Raw genomic sequence first — 25,357 nt, 5'->3', positions numbered from 1 at the left:
TAAAAGATCCAGTTCAGGAGAGCTCCAAAATGACGATATTCATACCAATCTTCTCCTTTAGCACCATGAGATTTTAGGCCTGGGTTCTAATCCTGACTCTGACTTTAATTAGCTTTATAAATGGAAAAACCACTGAAACTCAAGCTCCTCTTTCTGGGAAATGGGGCAATCAGCCTATGAGATACCTAAGATCCTAAGGTCTCTTCCATATCATAAAACTGTTTTTGTTAGTCAACTCCATGAAGCCGCCAAAAACAAAACCCACACTGTGAGAAAAGAAAAAAGACTGCAAGGAAAAAAGGGAGGGAAATCTGTTTTAAAGAATACTTAAGAGAAATCAATCAATAGCTACACAGGGATCTTATGTACCTACAGAATGGAACAAACAAAGACTATTAAAAAAAAATCAATGATGATGCAATTGGGTCACTTGAGCACTGACAAGATATTTGATTTTTCTAAGCGGGATAAGTTTATTTTGTTTATGCTTTCTTTTTTGTAATCCTTATCTTTTAGATACATGATTTTAAAAATACTAATGAAATGATACGATGTCTGGATTTTGAATCTCCACAGCCCAGATACAGGGAGATGGAAAAGACCAAAAGAATGAAGGGTGTAGGGACTGGCAAAGCCCACAGTACCCGAAGCTGCACAGTGGGTACACAAGCACAGGAAATGACTCTCGTGTACAGGCTTAAAATTGTCCATACTAAGTTAAAAAATTCTATATTTCTATTGTCTCTCTATCTAGACAGGAAACAGGAGTGTTTTCTGCCAAGGTAAGTGCAAATGAAATTACCAACATTATGCTGTATACCATGAGTCAGAGCTCTTGCGAGCCATTAAGGGATTAAACCATTAACAGAAGTAAACAGAATGAATAGGCATCTACAGTTCACACTTACATATACTTTACTAAGATAAAAAGAAATGTGAATTCTGCAATGCTCTGCCAACTCCAGACAAGTATCAACAGACACAATGTGGAGCTCCACCAAAGCTCGCACACTTCTGGGTTGCTGCACAACACAGTCCTGCAGCACTGGGGGTCTGAATAAAAGATTCCCAGGACTAACTTCTCGAGTCTCTGACTCAGTGTATCTGGAAGAGGCTGTAAAATCTATGAGGAGGGGAAAAACATCACTCCAAAATACTCTGATGTACAAGCAAGGCTGAAAATCACTGCCTTAAGAAATAACTACACGGATGGGTTTTCATAATACGTGTTATAAAGCATGATATGATATAATCATTCAGCATCATTAGAGTGACAAAATCCATCAAGTTATTGATATTTAGTTAATAGTGACCATATCCAAAAAAAATATAAACCAAAAGGCTTCAGAATAAGCTGGGGAATAAAACACTTACAAATTAGTGACAATAATTTTTCACTATTACAGATCAAAACACTCCCATAAGAAAAATCCAGATTTCTTTTTTTCCCTTTCTAAAGAAACTTTGGTGAAATGAGTAAATTCCTAACTAACAAATTATCAACCAAAAATCACAATGAAATTGGAGTTTTTGGACTGTCATCTCTGGGGCAACAATGACTGTCCTACTAATAGGAAAACAACACGAGAGTGACTCCAGGAAGCAATGAAATTGTGTAACAAAGCTACTTATTTCTGTTTTATATTTTAAACCACACACCAATGTACACTTTTAATGGTTTCCCTAAAACTATCTAAAACTTTGGCAAGATAAATTGGCCACTTTTATAAAAAGTGAAAGTATTGCTAGAAAATTCCCTGAAGGGTTGGAGGAAGTAATCATTCAAGGTCTCAAAATTAATCTAACTTTGCAACTTTGGCCAGTTATTCAATAAGAATTTCCTGAAAACCTCTCATACTCGGTAACCATGTAATACCAAGTACAGTGTAAGAAACTCCAAAACTCCATCTGGATCACGGAACTGTGTCCAAGGGGGCTATCAAAGAATCAGTACACATAAAAGATATAGCTGTGAGAAAATAAGAAATTGGGATGACATGCTAAACTATGTTATAGACTAGACAAGCTAAGTTTAAATGAGGCACAGCTTTATGGAAGAGGTAGTCACTGAGAAGGGTAAAAGGGTGAAGAGAGACTATGGCCCTAAAGCACTACCTAAACATTTTCAGAAAGCTTTCTTCCTTGCTGCTTCTCAATTCTGGCTCACAAAGATGTTCTTCTACTGGACTTTAGAATAGGCAGGCTGGTACTCCCATGGCTAACTAATATATAGATACCTCTTCTGTTTTGGTTTTCTTAGGACTCTCTTCTTTGTGAGGTGAGGATGTCCTCTTGACTCCTACTATAGGATTAGGTATTTTTGTTGCTGCATTTCCTGAAGGTCTAGGTGGTGGGTTTACCAGACGTGTTGAAGAAACAACTCTGGAGACCGTAGGCTTTGGTGGTGGTGAAATGGCTGGTTGTGTGGCAGTTTGAGGAATGCTTTCACTCGATGTACCTAAGTAGGTAAGTACGTGAACACATAACAATTACAATAAATCCTGTTGACAGCAAGTTACAAGTAAAACTTTAGGTCTCTGTATTTTATTTTATTGATAATTATACAACGGCATTAAAAAACTGACTTAATCAACAAATAAAGCCATCTTTCAAAATGAAGGCTAACACCAAATACGGTTTAAGGATTCTCAAGCCTGTCAACCCCATCTCCTTACCCCCTGAGCTTTCACTGGAATTTACTTGTGGCACAGAAACTTCAGTAGCCTGTATGTTGGTCACAGATGCTGCTGTTACAGCTGGAGCAGGACTGTTTCTGCTAAAAAAAAAAAAAAAAAAAAAAAAGTAGTAAAAGCAAACAGAAAAGTATAAAAATTCCATAACAACATTTAATATGCAAGTTATTTTCTAAAGGAAATGATTCTTTGGTTTTACTTCTATGTATATATCAGTAACTGACTTTATTTGGTAAAATACAACCAACGACCAAAAGCACACACTCTAAAGCAGTGCTGTCCAACAGAACCCTCTGGAACAACGTCTCATATCTGTGCTATCCAGTATGGTAGTCACTAGATAGATGCAGCTACTCTGCACTTGAAATATGGCTGGTGAGAAACTGAATATTTAATATTAATAAATTTAAATTGCCACATGTGGCTAGCGACTAGCATGTTAAACAGGATAGTTCTAAGAACAATCTTGTATCTGATTTGGGGGAACAGACACAACAGATTTGGGATGTAAGAAAACCCTGTCAAAGGCTATAAATAAGAAAATGGTCTGAGAAATAGAAGTAAGTTTCTGCATACAAAATCTAAGGGTTCATGACACCCTAAAGGACCACCCAGTGGCCCAGATAAACAATAAAGGCTTTCAAAGCCATCCCCCCTCTTCTATGTTCTGCATCCCACTCCCTCCTGTCATTTCAGGAAATTCAAATCATCCATCCTTTATTCTGGTATCTCTTCTTCAACTTTTCTGTCTCAAATAAATCCTATCACAGTTAAATAATCTCATTTTAATTATCCCTTTAAAGAAAAATAAAGGCAAGAAGTTCTCTGTGGTTACTCTCACTCCCTCAGCTACAGCTTGCACTCTCCAACTATGGAACAATGACATCAGTGTGACAAGGTGGCGACACGAAAGGACTTAGACTTTTGGTGCCTACGTGACATTTGCATGCAACCAGGGCAGTCAGCTTATTAAGTGTCCGACACTTGGTTTCGGCTCAGGTCATGATCTCGGGGTCCTGGGACTGAGCCCCAAGTCAGGCTCTGTGCTCAGCACGGGGTCTGCTTGAGATTCTCTCTCCCTCTCCCTCTGTCCCTCCCACCCGAGCTCTCCCAAATAAATAAGAAAGAAAGAGAGAGAGAGAGAGAGAGAGAGAGAAAGAAAGAAAGAAAGAAAGAAAAGAAAAGAAAAGAAAAGAAAAGAAAAGAACAGAAAAGAAAAGAAAAGAAAAGAAAAGAAAAAAAGAAAGAAAGAAAGAAAGAGGCTTTGGAGTTCACTGGTACACAGAAGTCAATGAACTCAACAAGCGCAGGTAATCCCACTCCCCCAGGGAGAATACCAGGCCAAGCGCTCTCAAGGGCACACATATCTAATGATTGAAACAGAAAGGGAGAGCTGGCCCAAGAACAACCACAGATGCAGGAAGAAAACCAGAAAAGCTGGCAAAATGGCTAGTTCATAATAAATACTCAAAATTTGCTAAGCAAATATACAGTTATAAACTTAAAATCCAGAAGTCTCATTTAGGGAAGTTACTTAGTATTACGTAAGAAACTAACATTGTTTAAACTTCTGAAGTTACTTAACACATAGTTACTGTTATACATACATGTGCATAAACTCAAAGTACAAAAGACTTCTATACAAATTCCTTTGAAGAAACTATAGTATTTCCATTAAAAAAAAAGATTCTGCAATGATACACCGGAAAAAATTTATAGGTTAAACATAAATATGGCTTTTTGTGTTCTAGTTCTTGCCACCATAGCCATGTATTCTTTCATAACAAAAGTGTTTAGCTGTGTTAAATGTTTTTGAAGACACTTAGTTCTTTTAAAAAAAGTTTCCTGTAACTAAAACCAGGCCACATAGACCTTCAACTTCCTTAGAAGAGCCCTAATACGTCCACAGATCTCCTCCCCTGCTACACAGATGTAAGCAGCCCCGGGACAGAAAGGTGATTTTGTCCCTCTTGTCCATTCTCCGTAGCACACCAGACACTGGAGGCAGTAGAAGCCTCAATACAGATCTTTCCTAAGATGGGATTACGTCCCATTAAACCCATCATAAATTGAAAATATCTTAAGTCAAAAAGGCATTTAATACACATAACTACCAAACATCACAACTTAGCCTAGCCTACCTTAAACATGCTCAGGACACTTACATTAGCCTACAATTGGGCAAAATCACCTAACACAAAGCCCATTTTATAATAAAGTATTGACTAACTCATGTAATTTACTGAATATTGTACTGAAAGTGAAGAACGGCCGTATGGGTGCAGAATGGTCGTTGGTGTAGTGGCTGTTGACCCTGTGAGCACAGGGCTCACTGGGAGCTGCAGCTCACTGCTGTTGCCAGGCACCACGAGAGACTATCTATCGTATGGTATATTGTTAGCCCCAGAAAAGATCAAAATTCAAACTTCAAAGTATGGTTTTTACTGACTGTGTACTGCTTTTGCACCACTGTAAAGTCAAAAATCTTAAGTGAAACCATATTAGTCAGGGACCATCTGTATGTGAAATTTGAGGGATAATGGTGTGAACATCCATTCGTATCTGAATTAAGATACACCTGTTCCAAAAAAGGAATACAAGTATGACACAACAGGACAAAAATAAAAATTACTTTCCCCCCAAAATAAGTTCAATTGCTATTTTTAAAAAATTAGAAGAGGGAATAAAAATAATATTCTAAATAGATGTCTCTAACAAGAGGATTTATCAAGTATGTTTAGTGAACAGCCACTTCACTTCATTCCCTTTCCTTACCCCTGAGAGCTGCCAGAACTGTTCAATGGACTGGTCTTCATAGCACTGGTAGGTGAAGGCACAGACATGCTGTTATCACTGTCCATAGACAAATCGAGGCTGCTGTCATTTAGAGGCGTCAATCTGACACCTTCTGTTGAATGCTGCAATTAATAAAGTATTTAGTCAAATATACCTTTATTTTACCCAGATCTCTGAAACATGAACATCTTTTACTCTGATAAATGATTTCTACTACAAAGCATAAATCAGTGAAATCATGAAAACTCCAAAGTGTCATGCTGACTTATATGGCAAAGATTTGGTAGATATACACTTCCTGACTAAGAGGCCTGACTACAGTTCTTTCATGGGCGAAAAAAGGAGAAATGAATTCTACATTAAACGTACACACTCTCCACAAGACACACTGTACGCTAAAAAGCACTATAATGTGAAAACACATGGATCTTAGAGAACTATATATACAGACACATACACATATATATTATTAGGAAAAAAGTCTTAATGATAAACCCAATACTAGCAATGAATATCTCTGGCTTCTGAGATTATGATCAATTTTTTAAATCAATTTTTAATTATTCTACAATGAACACAAAATTGTGTAACGTCAAAAAAATTATCAAATAAGAACAGTGTAGTACCACTTCTAAACATCTATACATAAATGAGCCTCTCTCAAAAGCAAGAATTTCTGATGCTCTGACCGCCAACTTAGAATTTTAACATGGTACATCTAATAGCATAAATTATCCTGGGAAAATAGAAACAGAAATAATTTCCTGAAAGTGAAACCTAATATCCACATGTGAATCCTACTGTTAGTCCTGCTTCTTAAAAATCATAGTACTCAAAATGTTACTTAATATAGGAAAACCAAAATAAAGCTTAAACTATTAATGTTTCTATGGGATAAAAGTTGATTTCTAAAGAACTTAGTTTCTGTTTCTACAATCAATAGTATTGCAGTATCAAATTGATTTCTTCAGCTTTTTCTTTTTCCCCAGAATACTTTTTAGCCTTGTTGCTCCACTTACCTACAGAAATATTTTAATGGAAATGACTGCACTGTTGACAAAAACCCATATCCCATATGCGTGTGTGTGCGTGCACGCACTCTAGTTCCCCAAATGACAAGACGCTCTTTGATCTAGCACTACAGACATTACTTCTGTACATAAACCAATATTGATCAAATGGGGAAGATGAGATGTGGCAGAATGGAGAGGAAGAGAAAGTAATGCCACTTGTTTATGAGGTCAGTTGTGAAATGAATTTTCTAATGAGTTTCTTTCCTATGCAAAAATGCTACCAATTTCACTCTCCACCAGACAAGGATTTGTACAGTAAGTAAATTATACTAATTCTACATAGTTACCTGCCTGACCAGGTGATCAAACACCTGTGAGACAACAGGCCACTGCTGACGATGATCTGTGAACCTGAAGGTTTTAACTGGCTGGTTTGAACACGAAAACAGTTGCTCTGCTTTGCCCCTGTCTATATCAAGTTTGGCATAAAAGACTTCAATGCCAAGACATCATAAATGTTCTATCCAAGCCTTCTAATAAAAGATAAATAAAGACAGAACACACTACAGAGAGAAATAAACACACATGCTTTGCATTGTGTGGGGATGGGAGGTCCCATTCCCATCTCCTACTATACAACCGTGGGCAAGTTTATTAGCCACTTGGTTTTTTCTATTAAAGACAACACTTGTTGCTTGTTGTATCATTAAATATAGAAAAACATTTGTACAGTGCTTTGCAAACAGCAGTTAATAAAAGGAAGCTATTAATAAGAGTCTAAGAGAAAAGATTCATGGATCTAGATTTCTAGATACTACTTCTAAGAACAGGAAAGTGCTATCTTACTAGCGGCCAACTTAGAAATAATCCAAATGACGTCAAATAAAGGAGAGAGATAACCATACTGCAGCCGCACACAGAAATACTAAGCCACCGAGTACTATCTATAACGTAATGTAATCTGGACAGATAACAAACACCCAAAGAGCGGGTCACAAAAGGGTATGTACCATCAAAAACCTTTTAAAAGTACATATGATATGTGGCTACATATGTGCACCCAACAGTCTATGTAGAAATACACACTAAAATGTGAAAAGTAGCTACTACTGGGTGATGAGAGTACAATTAAGCTTTATTTGATAAATAAGAAGTTTAAACTAAATAAGTTATTTCTGATCACTAATAATTCTTTTTATATTTCAGAATATTATATTTAGATAGATAACACCTTAAGAAAGAGAATAAAAATAAAATTTATTTAAACTACACGTTCATTGTTTCGAGTATCAACAGTAACATGTATGTAGGCATTTTAAAAGGTAATCTGAGAATCAAGGGTTCTGGAAAATCTAATCACCTCAGTTATAAACAGATGTTTTAATAAAATAGAAATAGGTAAGTGTTAAAGAACATAACAATCTATTTACATTGACTTCTGAAAACACATAAAATGTTTATGTATTTTTACATGTAGTAAATACACATTGAAGTGTGGCTGCTTAAACTAACTAATAACACCAAGAGACAATCAGAAGACAAATGTCTGGCTTGACATTTTACTTAAAAAATAAAATTACTCAGTGGTAAACTTTATGTATATTTTATGAAAAATAATAAAATGGCTTGAGAAAAGAACAGTACCTTTTTATCACTTTCTAGATTAGTTAACTTATAAAAGCATTAGGTTGAGAAGAAAACAAGTCACAAAGAAGCTTTAATGTACTAAGTTACTTTAAAAACAAAAATGCCTTTTAAAACTGCATTTTAAACCAAAATAAAAAAGCAAGTGCCTCTACCTCCAAGTTATGGTGGTAACAACAGAAACCAATGTGAGCACTCGCTGTGTGCCAAGCACTAGCAGAAACCAGCTTGTACAGGTATTCACTCAGTTCAACCTCACAAAATATCTAATGAGACAGGTAAAAATATTATCTTAATTTTAGAGAAGAAGGAAATCAAGAACAAGATGTTCATTATATAGCTGGCCCAAGTCTCAGGTGGGGAGCAGTGGAACCTGAAATTGAACCAGTTTATCTACTCCAAAGCTCTTGTCCTTGACGTGTATGTCCGTACCATAATATATGCTATACTTTTCTTTCATATCCTCTTAAACAATATATTGTTTTACATTTTTAAAACTTTAAATCTTATATAAAATTATTAAATAGTACATACTCATCAGAACCTTTTAACTGAACATTATTAATATATGTGGCTCTAACCCATTCATTTTCACTGCAGTGTATATTCCATTAGAGAAATAAGCCACTTAGTCTTGAAATCACATAAAGTAAAAATGTAATTGTCACCTCTGCACTAAAATTCTAATATGTCCTCTATAGTAAGTCCAAATAAGAAAAACATGGCTGTAAGTTATTCAACAGGGAGCACTATTACCAGAATGACATTCTACAAAACATTAACTTTGGTCACCTCTGTTTGTGATCTTTATACTCATTTTTCAATAATATACATGTATAATTCTTAACAAAATAAAGCCATTTTTATAAAAAGTTACATAATTCAATTTACCCACATATTACTTAGTTTACTTTTTAAAGGAAAGGAAATTAGATAGTGATGTGGGTATTAAATGGATAAGAACAGAAGACTTTGAAAGAGACTACAAGCTTACGTAAAATAAGGAAAGGAAGCATCACCACTAATCTGTCTGAGGTCTGCAAGTACGTGCAAGAAACGTGACTGGGAGCAAGGTTTCACATAATGGAACTGTTCCCTGGAACAGATTTTTTAAAATGCTGTGATCTACTTCAAGCATGACTTAAACTGAGTCTAAATGTTGAAGTACTGATAGACTGAATACAGTAAAAACATTATGATAGTAATGCTTTTGTTAACTACTTTCTAAATTTACCTTTTTCTTTTTCTGAAGAACATGATTAGGTAGTAGTTGATGAAGTTGCTTTCTTTTTACATGCATTGCAGCAATTTTCATGTCCACCTCAAACATCTTGCTGTTTATTGCTTGCCTATAAACTACACAATTAGGAAATTGTTATAAGAAATAGAAACATTTTAACAAAAGCAGTTAATCTCACCCAGGAGAAATTATTCTAAGTAGGTATCCTTTTCTATCAATCCTGTGCATAAAACATCAGGCCAAAATTACCTCTAATCTGACACAATCCATTGCCTGAGCAAACTCTTAAGTACCTTTTACCACAAGGTCTATATAATGAATAAAAGCACAAAGTATACTAACTCTTCCAGTTAATTACTCTTAAAATAATTACTTTAAAGAGTACTTCTTTAAGAAACAGCAGAACTGGAAAAAAAGGGCATCTTCATACCCTTTTGTGCTACACTATTATTTAAAATTCTAGCCCAATTATGTAACAAATGCAGCAAAAGTCAAACTTATTGACTAAACCCAAAGACACCTTTTCAAGAATCTGCAGGATAGATAACACTTTAAGTAGTTAACATCTTCTATAATGAAAATAACTCAAATAATTGAGTTCACAGGAACAAAAAGAAAATGCTAAAAATATATTCAACCTAGTAAGTTCCAGAGAATCCCCAAAAGGAAAAATCCATTTACTCAGTCATATGACAAATTATTTATTGAGCACCTATACTGTAATCACACTGTTCTGGGCATGGGGAATACAGCAGAGAATAAGAGGCCAAAAGAACTTCAGAGTCTACACTCTAGTAGGGACAATACGATCAACAGGAAACAACGAAGTAAAAACTATTTCATATCAGATGATGACAATGCTATGGAGAAAAGCCGAGTAGGGAAGAAGACAAGCTCATCATAGAAACCGAGAGGACATCAGAGTGGAGACTGAAATGAAAGTGAAATAAGCAAAGATAACTGATGGAACCACATTCCAGGAAGATTGAAGGTCAAGGACAAAATGTCCTCAGTTGAGAGCATGTTTGGTATGTTTGAAGAACAAAAAGCCACTGGGGAGAGGGAAAAGTCAAGATCCATAATCCCTTAAGACCAATTCCAAAACCCCAAAAGCTCCCAACACGTAAGTTCTTCCTAAAATTGGCGCCAAAACTCATCTGGCAACAACAAACCCTGATCTAACCTATTTGTGGTTATTTGGTCTCTACCTTTGCTTAATGTGAATCCCCAACAGTTCCCTGAAGAAATATTACTGTCGCTGACTATCAAATGTTGCTCCAAGCCCCACTAGGAATATTACTCACTAGCTTTATTACCTTTCTGGCCCCAAGAATATGGATAAAGGATTCTGGACTTACAACAGGAAATGAGGCCACAGACATAATGAGAAGGCCAGATTAGGTAAAAGCTTGCAAACCACAGTAAGGAAGGACTTGAACTTCCTTCCAAATGAGATTGGTAGCCACTATACGTTTTAAGCAGACAAGGCATGATTTGATTTACTATCATTCTGGATGGCTGACTGAGAATAACTATTAGCCCGTTAATAGCTGGGCTAGGACAGGCCAGGGAACTGTAGTAATGGGAGAAATACAACAGAGCAATGACAAATGGCTTGGACTAGTGTGATAGCAGTAGAAATAGCAATTAGTAGCAGGAATCTCAATGGATACTAAAAGTAGAGGCAAAAGGATTTTTTTAATGCAGTAACATTACGAGAAAAAACGGAGTTAAGGAGGACTCCAAGATTTCTAGCTTAAACAAACTACAGGGATATAGCTGCGAATACCTGAGACCAAAAAGATTTCAAGAGAAGTTGGAAGAGACTGGAAGTAAGAATTTGCGTATTGAACTTATTAAATTTGTTTTATTAGAAAATCCCACAAAGAATGCAAGCTGGTGCAGCCTGGAAAACAGCACGGAGATTCCTCAAAAGGTTGAAAATAGAGCTACCCAAGACCCAGCAATCGCACTACTGGGTATTTACCCCAAAGATACAAATGTAGTGATCCGAAGGGGCACCTGCACTATAGCAGCAACGTCCACAACAGCCAACCTGTGCAAAGAGCCCAGATGTCCATCAACAGATAATGGATAGAGATGATGTGGCGTGTGCATGTGCACACGCACACACACACATACACAGGAATACTACTAGGTCATCAAAAAAAGAAATCTTGCCATCTGCAATGACGTGGATGGAACCAGAGTGTGTTATGCTAAGGGAAATAAGTCAATTAGAGAAAGACAATTATCATGATCTCGCTGATATGTGGAATTTAAGAAACAAAACAGAGGATCATAGGGAAAGAGAGGCAAAAATAAAACAAGATGAAATGAGAGAGGAAGACAAATCATAAGAGACTCAAGCACAGGAAACAAACTGAGGGTTGCTGGAGGGGAGAGGGATGGGGGGATGGGTAACTGGGTGATGGACATTAAGGACGGCATGTGATGTAATGAGCACTGGGTACTATATAAAACTGATGAATCACTAACCTCTACCTCTGGAACCAATAATACATTATATGTTAATTGAATTTAAATAAAAATAAATAAATTTACAAAAAAAAAAAGAAAATCCCACAAAGGGGGCACCTGGGTGGCTCAGTCAGTCAAGCATCTGCCTTCTGCTCAGGTCATAATCTCAGGGTCCTCGGATGGAGCCCCGAGTGGGGCTCTCTGCTCAGTGGATAGCCTGCTTCTCCCTCTCCCTCTGCCCCTTCCCCCGCTTGTGCACATGTGCTCTCTCTCATATAAAATATTAAAAAAAGAAAAGAAAAGAAAAGAAAATCCCACAAAGTATTCCATTAAAATGTTTCAGGTCCAGGACAACTGAACATTTCCCTCCCAAAATAAAAAGTTCCTTGAAAATTCTGATGGTTCATTAGCACAATCTTTGATAAACAACTCAATTGAGATGAAATGCACAAAACAAATTTTCTAACTCAAGTATCTCTATATGATTTCTTAGTTTATAGTTTAAGTTGACATCAGAATTTTTACTCTGGAAAAAAACACTTCTGTGGCATTCAGCAAATGGAGTTACCACACTCAAAATCACATTCTAAGAAATCTATACGAGTGTTTTTGTTGTCAGTTATTAAGGGTTACTACTTGCTAGGGACACTAAATATCCTTCAATGTTCCTCACCATAAAGAATTGTGCCGTATTCCACTTATATTCCTAAAAATGAAAAACCTACTTACCAATTACCAATTATTTGAAAGAAATCAACTCAATTTTTCGTAAGAAACAGTATTTTTAATCTGAATTTTCTAAGAAGGCAACTACCATGTGTCTCTTTAGAGTTCATCTTGTTTCCTTTGGAACTTTAACTGCTACTGTTTCACCAATGGCAAGGTTGCTGCTGGTCAGAATCACAACAGACAGCACCTGTATCAGGAGCAGCTGCCAGACGTCACACTGCTAGTGATTCCAAACACAGGTGCAACCGCCTGACTGCATTAAGTATGCCTTCTAGTCACTGGACCTGTATGTTCATCATTGTCTCTATGCGTATTCACCATTCCCCTGAAAAGTCGTGCACCTACATATAGCCTTCGCTTCTGTGAACTACACCCATTTGTTCTTTAGATAAACTGTTACATCTCAGTTATATCTCAGGGTATAGGTCAATCTGAAATGTAGCTCTAATCACACTATACTCTACCCGTGAATCAACACTTGAGTCTGTATTTGACACAGAGAATAAAATTTCCTCACATCACTGGAAGTCTAGCTTTGTAAATGTCTTAGCTTCAAGATTATTGAGGCAGTCAGACACAGACTGTCTTTTACCCAATCAAATACTCAGGTGGTTTCTAACTTCATAAATAACTGTGAACAAATTTAAAATGGTCCTACTTAACTGTAAATCTAGAATACAAAAAAATCATTCATATATTAGAAATTACTGAAACTATATAACTAATATAAAACATTAAGATTATTCTGATAATCATTGTTCAATATTCCCAATTAACAGTTATTGCAAATATCACTATGGTACACATGAAGACAAATTCAAATATTCAAGTTACGTGTTTTGATCATCCAAGGAGAGAAATACCTGTATCTGTGAAAGACTGAATATCATAGGTGAGATCAACACTGAGATTTTCAGAATTTTCTGTTTTTTTAAACACTAACCCAATCACCCACATCGTGCGAAATTCTTCCCTGCAAAGTAAGAAAAGTGTTACTAGTTTATCAAGACTTCATGAAAATGTTATCAATGTGGTTGACAACCTGAGGTATGTGGAAAACAGAATACAAATGTATAAGCAAACTAAGTTCTAAACCCAAACTCCATCAAAACTCAAAGGCCTCCCCCATGCCTGTCCTTCATATTCCTATTATTATATAAACAGGGTACTGACAGCCAATGTTAATGATGATCCCAAAGTACCAAAGGCACAATAAAAATTATGTTCAAACTAACAAGGGAAAAGGAGTAATGCATTTTAGAAAAATCTGAAACAAAAAGATTATTCTAGACATAAAATTTTAACTAGAACTTAATATATTCCTTAAAATTTTAAAACTCAATTGAAAAGGTGGCATGAGGGGCGCCTGGGTGGTGCAGTCAGTTGAGCATCCGACTCTTGGTTTCGGCTCAGGTTGTGATCTCATGGGTCGTGGGATTGAGCCCCAGATCGGGTTCTGCACTCATCACGGAGTCTGCTTGGGTTTCTCTCCCCCTCTCCCTCTGCTCCTTTTCCCCCGACCCCTGCTCACTCTCTCTCTAAAATAAATAAATCTTTTTTTAAAAAAAGAAAAAGAAAAAAGATGACATGAACAGTAATTTGACTACAGATAACAGGAACAGTGGGTGATTCAGCTACTTTGAACATTTAATAATCTATGTACTGAATGGATCTTTTAATAATTAAAACTGCAGCAACAAAAAATTATAAAAAGCTCAAATAACAACTCTTTTACAGGACTGCAAAAGGAAATAATCTGTATCGACAAATCAGAGTATCCGCTATACCACTGCAGCACAATCTCAAATGACTGAGTCACCTGTATTTGTCCATCTTTAACACTACTTTATTTTTTTAAAAAACTCATTACTAAAGCTCCCCTCACCTTCCAAATGCAACGAAGTATAGGCAAAGTAGAATCTCATAATAATAATAATACAGCAACAAGTGAAACCAGAGATTGACCTATGAAAGACCCTTAAAAGAATAATGTGAGCCTTTTATTAACAGATCTTCCCAATGTTCCAGAATCTATCACAAAGCAGATTTTCGCAAGGTAAACTGAAAGCATTTTCTCTCCTTTAAAAAATTAAGATGAAAAGCAAGACATATTTGGGATAGCAGCTATTCTGACGACCACTGTATAATATGGGTGACAAGAAAGAAATTTTAAGAAATGCTAAAAAGCAGATATGCAGAATTTGAACTCTGGTTAGTTAATAGGTACCTCATCATTTGACTATTTTCAGAGAAAACTATTTCAGTATTGATTTTTCTCAAGGAATAATTTTTGTCTTCAGTGTTTCTGAGGATCTGGAAAACCTAATCTCAAACTGGTTTTGTGCCAACAAAATGGTGACTTTAGTTATTAAAAATTGCCTATAGAAAGCTTCTACAAGTAAAAGTTAAAAAGGAGAGAAGGAAACTAGATTAAATTAGAAGATTGCTTACTTGTCAGGATTTTCTTTGGGTGCTGGAAATGACTGGGGATTCACATGAGCCAGTGTAATAAATTCATTCTTCTCCAAACTTCCAACCAGGATTCGGATTTTTGATTCCACCAAGCCCACCCTGAACAAATGTCACTTAGTATTAATGAAAATTCTGGTTAATTTAAAAAATAAAATAAAATGCACAAAGTCAAATATGTTTACACAAAGCAGTAATATAAGATCATACTTAAATACATGTGAGGGCAGTTCAACCATCTGAACTCCCATAGATAAAACCAGTCTTGGGCTCTAAAAAATGCTGAAGCAAAAACTGAGGAAGGATAATCAAGCCACATTTCAAACTAAGAAGGTTATAAAAGACATCCTGGCAAATATTTAAAGGGAAAAAATCAGTAAGCTAAAACAAAGCACTTTAAATATAGTTAATGATACATGGATCTCCGTAAGGGGAAAAAAACCCACAAAGTTGTGTTTGGATCCCCAAATTCGTAGGCTTCCATTACATGTGGTAAAGTTCCATTTATGAATAAAACCAGACTGGACGGGAAGACAAACTTTCTCCCATCTCCTACTGTGTTCTGTAGCTATCTGATTGATTTTTGCTTATTGTCTCTGTAAAGTCTAATCTTATACTCACCATTCCAGGCGTTGTTTTTCTGTTGGTGCACTTGCTAGAAGTACAATATAATGCCTTTGGAGATAAAGACAACATGCTATTTATTTTATTTAACTGCTTTGTGCTGGATATTAACACCATAATGTAATAGCTTTGTGACAGTTACAGATCAGCATCAGTTTAGCAAGGGGGATTGCAATCTCAAGATGTACATAAAATCATAAAAGCTAAATTCCACAAGTTTCTAACTATTGGTTTTATTCTTCTGAGAAAGAGTGATTTTATAAATTATCCCAAAGCAGCTTAATTCAAGAACAATGAATAAACATTAATTGATAGTTTGGTTCAGACTCCAGTGGAGTGCTTTGTATCTCTAAGCTGCTCACTAAAATATAATCTATTAAAACAAAGTTGCTTTAATAGAAATAACGCACCAAGACTTTAGCCACAAAAACAGGATCACTAATTATACATATTACATTAGTAAGCTCAAAAACAGTTCAAACACACCATCCTTTTTAACTCAAATTAATAAGTAGCAAAAATTAAACTGAATACTGAAGACAGGCCTCATGATTTTTTTTTCCAGTAACAGTATAAATTTCTATTAAAAAGCAGACATGACTAATGTGGGAGCAAAGAAGAAATCTGATTTTTATGCAGAATCCAATTCCATTAAATTAGAGAAAAGGCAAGTTTTCATTTTACAAAATGCCATTATAACTAAATACTATTTTGTCTCTTTAAAACAATTTACAACTAAAGTATAATTCATGTAATTTTAGGATACTAAAAAAGTTCAGTCCTATATACAATTCCACAGAACCCATTTTAGAGGTGCTGGAAGCCAAACTTCTCACCAGAACCTATCTCACAAAAAAGCAAACTGCCATTACCTAGTATGGATACTAGGCTGAAAAACCAGAGTATGATAAAAATTTTTAAATTAGTTTAGTCTTTAAAAAAAAAACAAACCTGAAAACTTTATCTTTCACATCTTATGAGGTTTCGGACCAAAACCAAATCTGGCAAGTTAAAGCATTTTTTTAACCATTCTTCCTTAAAATATTCCATTTGATTACTTATTATTTATGCCGTTAAGTATCTGAAAAATGGTTATGATTCTTCATAACTATGCAACGCAGGTATGAGACTTGTATATGTACGTTATCTGTAAAATAGGGTAATGCCTCTTACTGGCAGGGAAAAAGTGAAACTCAAATGAGCTAACTTCAAGGTAACAGAGGTAGTATGTATAAATATGAAAACATGTAGACAGATATGTGAATATGCAGCTCAAATCCATACAGACCAATACTTCCTTTACCACCAGTTTAAACTTGTTCAGCATTATTTGGATCAAACCAAATATACAGAACACACACAGATGGCTCAAATAAATAAAAGTTAATAAAAGTCACATAAAAGCACTAAAAGCTCATGCATTTTACGTACACAGAAACCCACTCTAAGACCCCTTAAATGCTCTTAAATGCACCAAAATCCTAACAAGCTCAGTAACCTGATTTCCAGTCCCTAGGAGACTGGAAATGGGCAGCAGACTGGAGTGGGGGTCGGGATAAAAAGGAAGATGGAGGAAGAGCTCTCTGACAGAAGTGTACAACTTACAACAGGAGACAACAAACTATAAAAAGCAGGCATATACACAAAAACAAAAAAGCAAAGTTATCTGAGTTCACCTAGTACAGGGACAAACTCTCAGTCTCTAAACTACTCTTTTACCACACTATTAAAATGGATGTTCTTAATCACCCCTGAGTCTTCAACAAAACCTGCACAATGTTCTCTATTTGCAAAGGCAAAACATACAATCCATCTGATCCATTTGAACATAATTTCGTTGGAACTCAAAGTTTAAAGTTCTGAAGTTTAAAAAGTTCAACTTTAGTTCTTATTGCAATGAGAGGGGGCCTGGGGGTGTGGTTATGTCCTTTACTCAGCCACATTTAAGCAAATTTGAAGTAGGAGATATAAAATACAATAATTCGGTTTAACAGAAATAACCTACTAGGAATCCATTAATAAAACAAAGGCTCATCGAGATAAGAAACTGAAACCAAAATACTGAGTTTGTTGAAGTTTTAAAAACCAGAACTGGTATTCAATTCCTAAGATCCCTATCAGAGAACAGAGAGACCAAGAAGTATTTCTAAATTTAGACTACATATATTTGTTTTATGCTGTCCCAAAGAATGGGAGCTCCAATTTCCAATTGCCACCATCATTTACTTGCTCAAGATATTCAAATGCCTTCAGGAGACACTTTGAAGTCTTTAACGCAATAGTCATTAACTTTTCTCCCAAATTTAAAGATTTCCAGTTTCCAATAAAAAATTTTACTATAAAAAATGTATCCCCAATGAATTGAAACCTATTTAAAAATTCCTAAGAACAAATTTTGTTGCTCTTATTACCGAATAACTATTTAACCCCAAAAAACTGTATGTAAGTAGGTTTCCTGGCCATTTCATCACATTACTATTTTACCTGGGTAGATTATAGCTATGCGCACAGAAAAATCTAATTATCTTAGAGAAAAAATCCTTATAATTCCATCTTTAAGTAACTCGGGACCAAGAGTTAAAGTTCAGTATTTTAAGTTTTTAAAACATTTTAAGGCTAAATTATTCTATTCACACATACTCCTTGAAATTATAATGAATCTTACACCTCAGAGAACATGCTGGCCTCTTGCTATTACCTTTCCTTCCTTTTTTCCTAGTGAAATGGAATACCTGAAATAAGTATTCACATAACCTATGTCAATGATGATTTATTTTATTGATACATGTCAACTCGAATTATCTTAAAGGAAAAACATGAAAAATGTCTTCTTAACAGTTACTTAAAATGCACAAAGCACCATTACACCCTTTTTCTCAAGGAATACTGAGATCTTCTGGAAGATGACTTGTCTGCTTTTTAAGAAAATGTAATTTCCCCCATGCTTCCCTCCAAGAATGACAGGCAAATATGTGACAATTTAAAATCCAATACATAACAAATGGCACTACTTTCAGGATATACTTCAGATAAGGCTTAACCAACTTTGACTTGAGAAAACAAAGGATTTCAATTCAGTTGTACAGCCAATTTGGGGGGTTTTACATATGGTTAAGTTAAAAGAGAAATTCAAATCTGTGACTACCTCTACATTCTAATGATAGTAAGCACTAGGTATTATAAAGAGGAAAATTTTTGGAGAAGTTAACAATATAAATAGGATTGGTATAGATAAAACCAGCCCATTATTGCCACGTTTTCAAAAGTTTTCCCAGGACTCAGAGCTAAAACTTAAATTTTTCTGATATAATTTCCTCTATTTGTTGCTACCTCCTTATACTTAACCATGCTTGAAGTTGTTTTTGATTATCTAAAATGATCGGTTTCAAGAGAATTCAGTAAAGACAATAATCTATGATTTTTTTACTCAGTCCACTGAAGACCTTATGGGTACTATTTGGCATAAAGGATAGCTTAAAACTTCTAAAAGACAGAAGATTAAGCAAGCTTAAAAAAAAAAAAACCTTCGAAGTTCTAGTAATGCAAATTTATTCAAACAGATGACACTATCAAGGTTTCAATTTCAACAATTAAATCTTTCTTCAAGTGAAGGAAGCCACTTAAGTACTTTCAAGAACTTCATTCTACCCACCTTAGTCCTATGAGGAAGAGAGGAAAAAGAATCAATCTAGCTTAGTCTTTGATTCTCAGGGATTAAGAGATGCTGATATTTTTCTATAAAACCAGTTTCTTCCTTATTCTCCATACAAGCAATTATGTACTTCGATGTAGTTTTTTTTAAATATCAGAATATATGTTTAGTAGTTTAAATGTTCAAAGGTACTTCCTCAACATCAGTTAAAATAAAAAAACAATAAAAAATTATCTGCCAAATGGAAAAGCACAATTTATGGGGAATAGGTAATAAACAAGAGCATTCAATGTTATACTATTTAAATATTTACTGACAACCAGTGCTCCCAGAACACAACAATTAAGCTGGCTCCATATTGCTTTTTCATGCAAAAGATACAGAAACAAAACACAGAGACATCATGAAGGTCATCATTCTTGTTTTTAATTGGGGAAATAGCATAAAGCAATCCTGCTTAGATTATTACAAAACACAATCCAACACAAGATCAAATGGTCAGGAAAGTTTCAAGCATTAAAGAAAAAAATTTTTAAGTGGGACTTTGGCAAGTTTTCAGCTCAGGGCAAATAAAAGTGCAAGTCCGTTTTTTTTTTTTAAAGTAAGATTTATTATAACTTACAATTTTCATCAAAACCAACACATTCAGGCTTTAACCTGTACTAAGGTATTAAATCATTATATTAAAACCACTAGTAAAAAATATTACACCCACTTAGATTCCAAGAAAATTATTTGTAGAAATATCTGAAGGGGCTTTAACATTAGGGGAAAATGTGAGGCCAATCATGCGCTAGAACTACTGGAAACACTTTATTGACTCTATGCTGACATTTTATTAGCTCTGCCTATGGTTATATAAAATCTCAACGGTAAATTTCCAAAACTGGCTGAAAATACTTCGTTTCCTGAGGGAACGGTAACTACAGATTTTAACTGCTCACTCCTTTGCCAAGGCATCCGGATTGAGAGTTCTGGTGACGACTTAAGTCACCTACAGAACTGACGCTGCTACAAACAGGCGTTTGGTCACACCAGGCGGCAAACTATAGGGGCTACACTTCACCTCAACAAAGAAAAAATCAGGGGTTTACTAAAAACAGTACACCCTCTGTGACAGGGAGGAAAATTCTATAGAAGATGTTTAAAGGAAAATTAAAAACTACGTTAGTCTAGCAAGAAGAGATGTCACATATGCTACCATTAAACCATTACTTAAGAGAGCAACATGTCTGACATGCCTTAAAATACATACTTGTACTTTTGAAAGAAGTTTGGAGCTTCAAAAAGTTTGGACCACTCTGCCTTACTCAGCAAAATTTCATCTGTGATAGCAAGACCTAAATTAAAAACATATTAAAATGTTGGCATGCTTCGGTCTAACAATCTAGAATTTTAAAGATCTTAAACATACCACATGCATTCACTATAATCCTAAGATCATAATTTTAACAAATAGCAATTTCAGTCTATGACTTTAGAGCACAAAGATTTATACACACATACACACTTTTCAAAAAGCTGGACGAGTTTTTGAGAGCCAGATTTTTGGTAAATTACCATTACTCTAAATGCCATGCTCATAGGATGACTCTCTCCAAAAACTGAAGCACTGCAGTTAACCAAGTAAGAAAAATTTCCCATAAGCGGATTCTTCCCTTTCTAAAAACAAGCTTCCTGATGTTCCTAAGCAACATTCTCCCATGAAGAGCCTCTTCACACTACCGAAAAAAATTTTACACTCCTGAGTTTGAAGTTGGTAGTGCTACAGCTAATTCTCTTTCATGACTATTATCAATCAGATAAAATCATCCTGTTTCAGCTACTTCCCTCAAAGACCGTTTTTGGCAATGAAATTAGAACAGTACTACTAGGATTCAGAAAGTTTAGAGGTTCTTCCAAAATAATAGACACTTTGGCCCCAATCCTGCTCAAAGCTCTTCCAAATAGATAGCTTGTTAAAAGCCTCTCTCATGTCACCCAGTGCAGACAAACTAGTAGCATTTTAAAATTTTACATGGCAACCGTGTAACACTAAAGCAGCCCATAAAGGGCCCCTAAGGGGATAGCTTTAAATTGGTTAACTTTCCAGTATATAATCAAAAATAATTTGCCTCAAAGGAATTAAATTGAGTTTTTCAAGTCAATTCTCAAATATATACTGCCATCGATAAACACCAAAACCCACTTCAGTGAATGCTTTCTTCATTTTAAACTGCACAGCCAACTACTGGGTCTACAATGGTATGTAGATCCTTTGTGTATAAAGGAGAGCATAAGGATGAACACTTACCTTGTTTAAACTCCTCAACCATGACCATCCGTGTTGAAACGGACACATTGTACGTGGAGTTCTGTTGTGGGTATGCTGGTGTAATTATAGGCATAAGATGGTACCTATCACTGGGGTTTACCTACATACAACAACAGCCAATCAGTTTCTTCAAGTACATATGCAACAGATACTTGGACTTTTTACCCCTTGTTAAACTGAACCAATGATTAAATTTTATTTCATTCATAGCTGGAGTTGAGAAAGAAAAACCACGTAAGGTGACATTGTTTTTATAGGAATTCTTCACAGAATCAGAGATTTGGTCTAACTAAAGGTTTGCTTTGATCATCTGGGCATGACTACTTTGGCAACCTTACTAGAAACAGTGTGCCTATCGAGCAAAAAGGGTTCTAGTTGAGCTTCTACTGATGTTTAGTTTTTCTTTTTTCAACAACAGAAATGGGGATGCACACATAATTACACTTTTCAGAAATGCCATACTAGTGTTCTGTGCAAAACAAATTTTAAACAAGATGGAAACACAGTTTTTAAATATACCATTAACTTATAGGAAGTATAAGCTTCTTAACACATGCTGAGGCTATATTATCTGTGTTATCGTTTTAAGAAAAAAATTTAATAACTTAATCTGTATACTAATGATAAGTGACATATTTCCACGAAGGAAACTAAATTCACATCCCTCCAAAATTAAATGCCTGAGGTTTGGAAAACTTGAAAACAGATAGCTTGATGTAATTAACAGACTTAAAACTGACATAATTTTCAATACTGTAATAAGATAGGAAATTAATGTCGAAAAAAAGAATTTTATAAACCTAAAAGCCTTACTGAACCTGTATTTCTTTTATCAATTAATAAAGTGCATGTTGTTAACATTTAAATAACTGAGTAAGCGGTAAAGGTCGTAACTTCCCAAAAAGCAGAACAGAAGCTCTTCTTTTATCCCAACCAGGTTTTTGTAATCTGAAATATCCAAACCAATTTTTACAATTACATCATAGTAATTAGAGTGATACTGCTTAGAAGTTATCTGCCACATGTAAACGTTAAACAGTTTTCCTACCACAACCCAATTTTAACAGAATATTTAGATCAAATAAAAAAATACAGGGATTTTGAGTATCCTTTTATTTTTTTTAAGCACAAATGCCCACACAAACTTTGACTTACACGGTAGTTCTATATAGAATAAATTAAAATGTTAGTGAACTTGATATTATAAACTATGTACAATTAAAAGGAGTTTACAGGGTACATAATTATGCTTCTCACATCAGAGGACAATTATAGTTGAGGTTATCTAAAAGAAAGTGTAATACGGACATGTCCACTCATACATAAAAGGATGGGAAGTCTCCCTGAAGATTATGCAGATGATTTTTACTTGTTATTGCACAGTGCGAATTTGTAGGGGAAAAAATAATACACTAACCCTTGGGTCCCATACAGGCAAATTAAGATTGCATTCTTCAGGCTGTTTCAATAGCACTGGATTTGGCCATTCCCTGTTTAAAAAGATTGTAGCACTTGATAAGACTATTGGATATTACCATCTAAACGTATTTTGTTAAACATACAGCATTTGTGAATGTGATGCTTCTTCATTCATTTTGCCCTCTTGATATATATCATCTTTTATTCCTATCTGTTGATGTTAAGACTACTCAAAATACTTAAACTATGAAATTAACTTAAACCATTTGGTAGCTTTCTCAGGCTGGTAAGTCACACATCATCTCTGCCTCTCAAAGAACTGATAAAGCACTATTTAAATAAAAAAGTACTATCCCAAGACATCCGATGTGTTCACCTCAAACTTCAACAGGATAAATCCCTCTTGAAAGACAAAACTCCTATCCTTATACTATGTCCAAAGACAAGTGAGGGTGAAAAAGTTAATTCATTTAGGCAAAGGAATATGAATAATTACAGAGACTGATTAGGAAAATTTTATCTCACGACCTAAAGATTCTAACATGAATGTGTGTGATCAAACTTTGTGACATGAATAACACTGTTTTCAAGACGCATTCTACGAGTTAGCTACCTCAGTCCTTTATGGAAGAGATTAAAAATTGGAAAATATTTGCCATCCTTAGTAGCAAGCTTAGCTTCTTAGAAATATCATTTGCTATGTATGTGTAGCATTACAGAAATTCTCACATTCTTTAGTCAATCTCATCACAACTGACGATATATGATTAAGTGCTATCAAATCTGTAAATAACAGAATGTGTACTGAAAAGTGGGGCACAGATGTAAATTATAAAATTATTTCCAATAACTTAAATTTGTATAAAATAACTAAAAAAATAACTAAAAAATAACTAAAGTTTTGCAAAGGGTGGAGGTACAGGGGTTGGCAAGTATAGAGTGGGAAGACAAATCTCTAAGATCAATCTGATTGAAAACCAAGAAACCTAACGTTGTAGGCCAAAGCAACTAATACGAATTGGCAATAATTTTTTATCTTTTCTTCAAAGAAATAATGACTGACAAATGTGAACATGCTGAAATGAGGAAGCTTTAAAAACAAACTGTCCTGGGTTAATGACTAATCTCAAAGGGATGACAAAATTGCTATGTTTTACACGTTTATAGTTATTCTTAAAAGTTTTTATATATAATTACATTGTCAATATTTTACCAAAGATAAATGGGCAACTGAAAACAAAAAAATAATTCCAAGAAACTAATGACCTATAGATTTAGAAGAATCCAAAGAGTAAAAGAGGTGTTATATATAAGTTTCATCCAAACTTCCTAAAACTGATATAAATTCATTGGATTTTAGCAGACATGACAGCTAAAATTCAGGGTTTATTTAGACGATAAGGAAGCACAAAAAAGCACCTGCCTTACTATCCTGGGAAAGCTAGGGAAAAGGAAAGGAATTTAGGTTTGCCATTTTATACACAATATGATCTCCCCAAGGCTACCTAAACGGCTACATCATGAACTAAAATTTGAATCTGAAACCAGCTGCAGAAATGTCATAGAAATAAGACTAAACTTCAGTGTCTACAATCAATTTTATTTTAATATAATCTAAACACATACCATTTAGAAAATACCAAGAAAAATTTATGTACAAGAGTTGATGCTATTGCATTTGGATAAAGCTGGCAAGTTCTTGCTACTAGCATAGCCCAGGAAACACCACCGAGGAAACCTAATATATTGGAATAGATGTTGTGGCCTGTTGATAAGGGAAAAGCAAAAAGAAAAGTTAGTGTTGAACAAAAGTTGAAACATTTTTAATAAGCTAGCCAACAAATTCTGAACTCACGTTTGGCCCACAGTTTGATAGCTCTCAGAGTTAACCTGAAGTTGTCAATGTTTGGTACTAGATGTAAAATTTCATCGGTTACCCTGCAACCTGATTAACAGGGAGTGAGAAAACAGAACATTAAATCATCAAAAGTTTAATATTTTTTTATCAATTTTCTAAGATTGACGTCAAACTTAAATAAAAACTTATTTCATAGAATCAGTAACGTTAATTGAATAAAAAAGGCAAATAAATCTAAAACTTTTCTCTCCTATCACAAGCATTACTGTAAACCAAAGAATCTATAATCTGCCTAATCTAAAACGTTCATCATATAATTAAAACCTCTTATAGTCCAGATATAATGACAAGGGTTTAATCCACTTAAGCTTCCAAGAACTGTTCTTTGAGAGCATGGCAACAGCAATGTATATACAATAGTGTTC

The 25,357-nt window shown here is 34.9% G+C and overlaps 1 protein-coding gene across 6 annotated transcripts in view; it reads right to left on the bottom strand.

Annotated features, from left to right (window-relative positions):
* The window catches only part of PAPOLA (poly(A) polymerase alpha), a 55,472-nt gene that overhangs the window by 5,768 nt on the left and 24,347 nt on the right, over nt 1-25,357 (bottom strand). For 3 of the 6 annotated variants that reach the window (XM_045815817.2, XM_045815819.2, XM_045815821.2), the window contains exons 8-19: nt 24,930-25,019; nt 24,701-24,839; nt 23,073-23,145; nt 21,635-21,755; nt 20,597-20,681; nt 15,687-15,740; nt 15,048-15,167; nt 13,460-13,569; nt 9,381-9,502; nt 5,469-5,611; nt 2,676-2,776; nt 2,238-2,458 (exon numbers count right to left, since the gene is read on the bottom strand). In XM_045815817.2, the coding sequence (XP_045671773.1) occupies nt 2,238-2,458; nt 2,676-2,776; nt 5,469-5,611; nt 9,381-9,502; nt 13,460-13,569; nt 15,048-15,167; nt 15,687-15,740; nt 20,597-20,681; nt 21,635-21,755; nt 23,073-23,145; nt 24,701-24,839; nt 24,930-25,019 (1,379 nt within the window). The remainder of the gene's footprint in view (nt 1-2,237; nt 2,459-2,675; nt 2,777-5,468; nt 5,612-9,380; nt 9,503-13,459; nt 13,570-15,047; nt 15,168-15,686; nt 15,741-20,596; nt 20,682-21,634; nt 21,756-23,072; nt 23,146-24,700; nt 24,840-24,929; nt 25,020-25,357) is intronic. The other 3 variants (XM_045815818.2, XM_045815820.2, XM_045815822.2) reach the window with 1 other exon arrangement.

Source organism: Ursus americanus, chromosome 26 (genome assembly GCF_024610735.1).
Source record: "Ursus americanus isolate L20-20 chromosome 26, mUrsAme1.1.p, whole genome shotgun sequence".
NCBI lineage: Eukaryota > Metazoa > Chordata > Mammalia > Carnivora > Ursidae > Ursus > Ursus americanus.
Note: the sequence above shows the minus strand (reverse complement) of the source record. Positions and strands in the feature narration are given on the sequence as shown.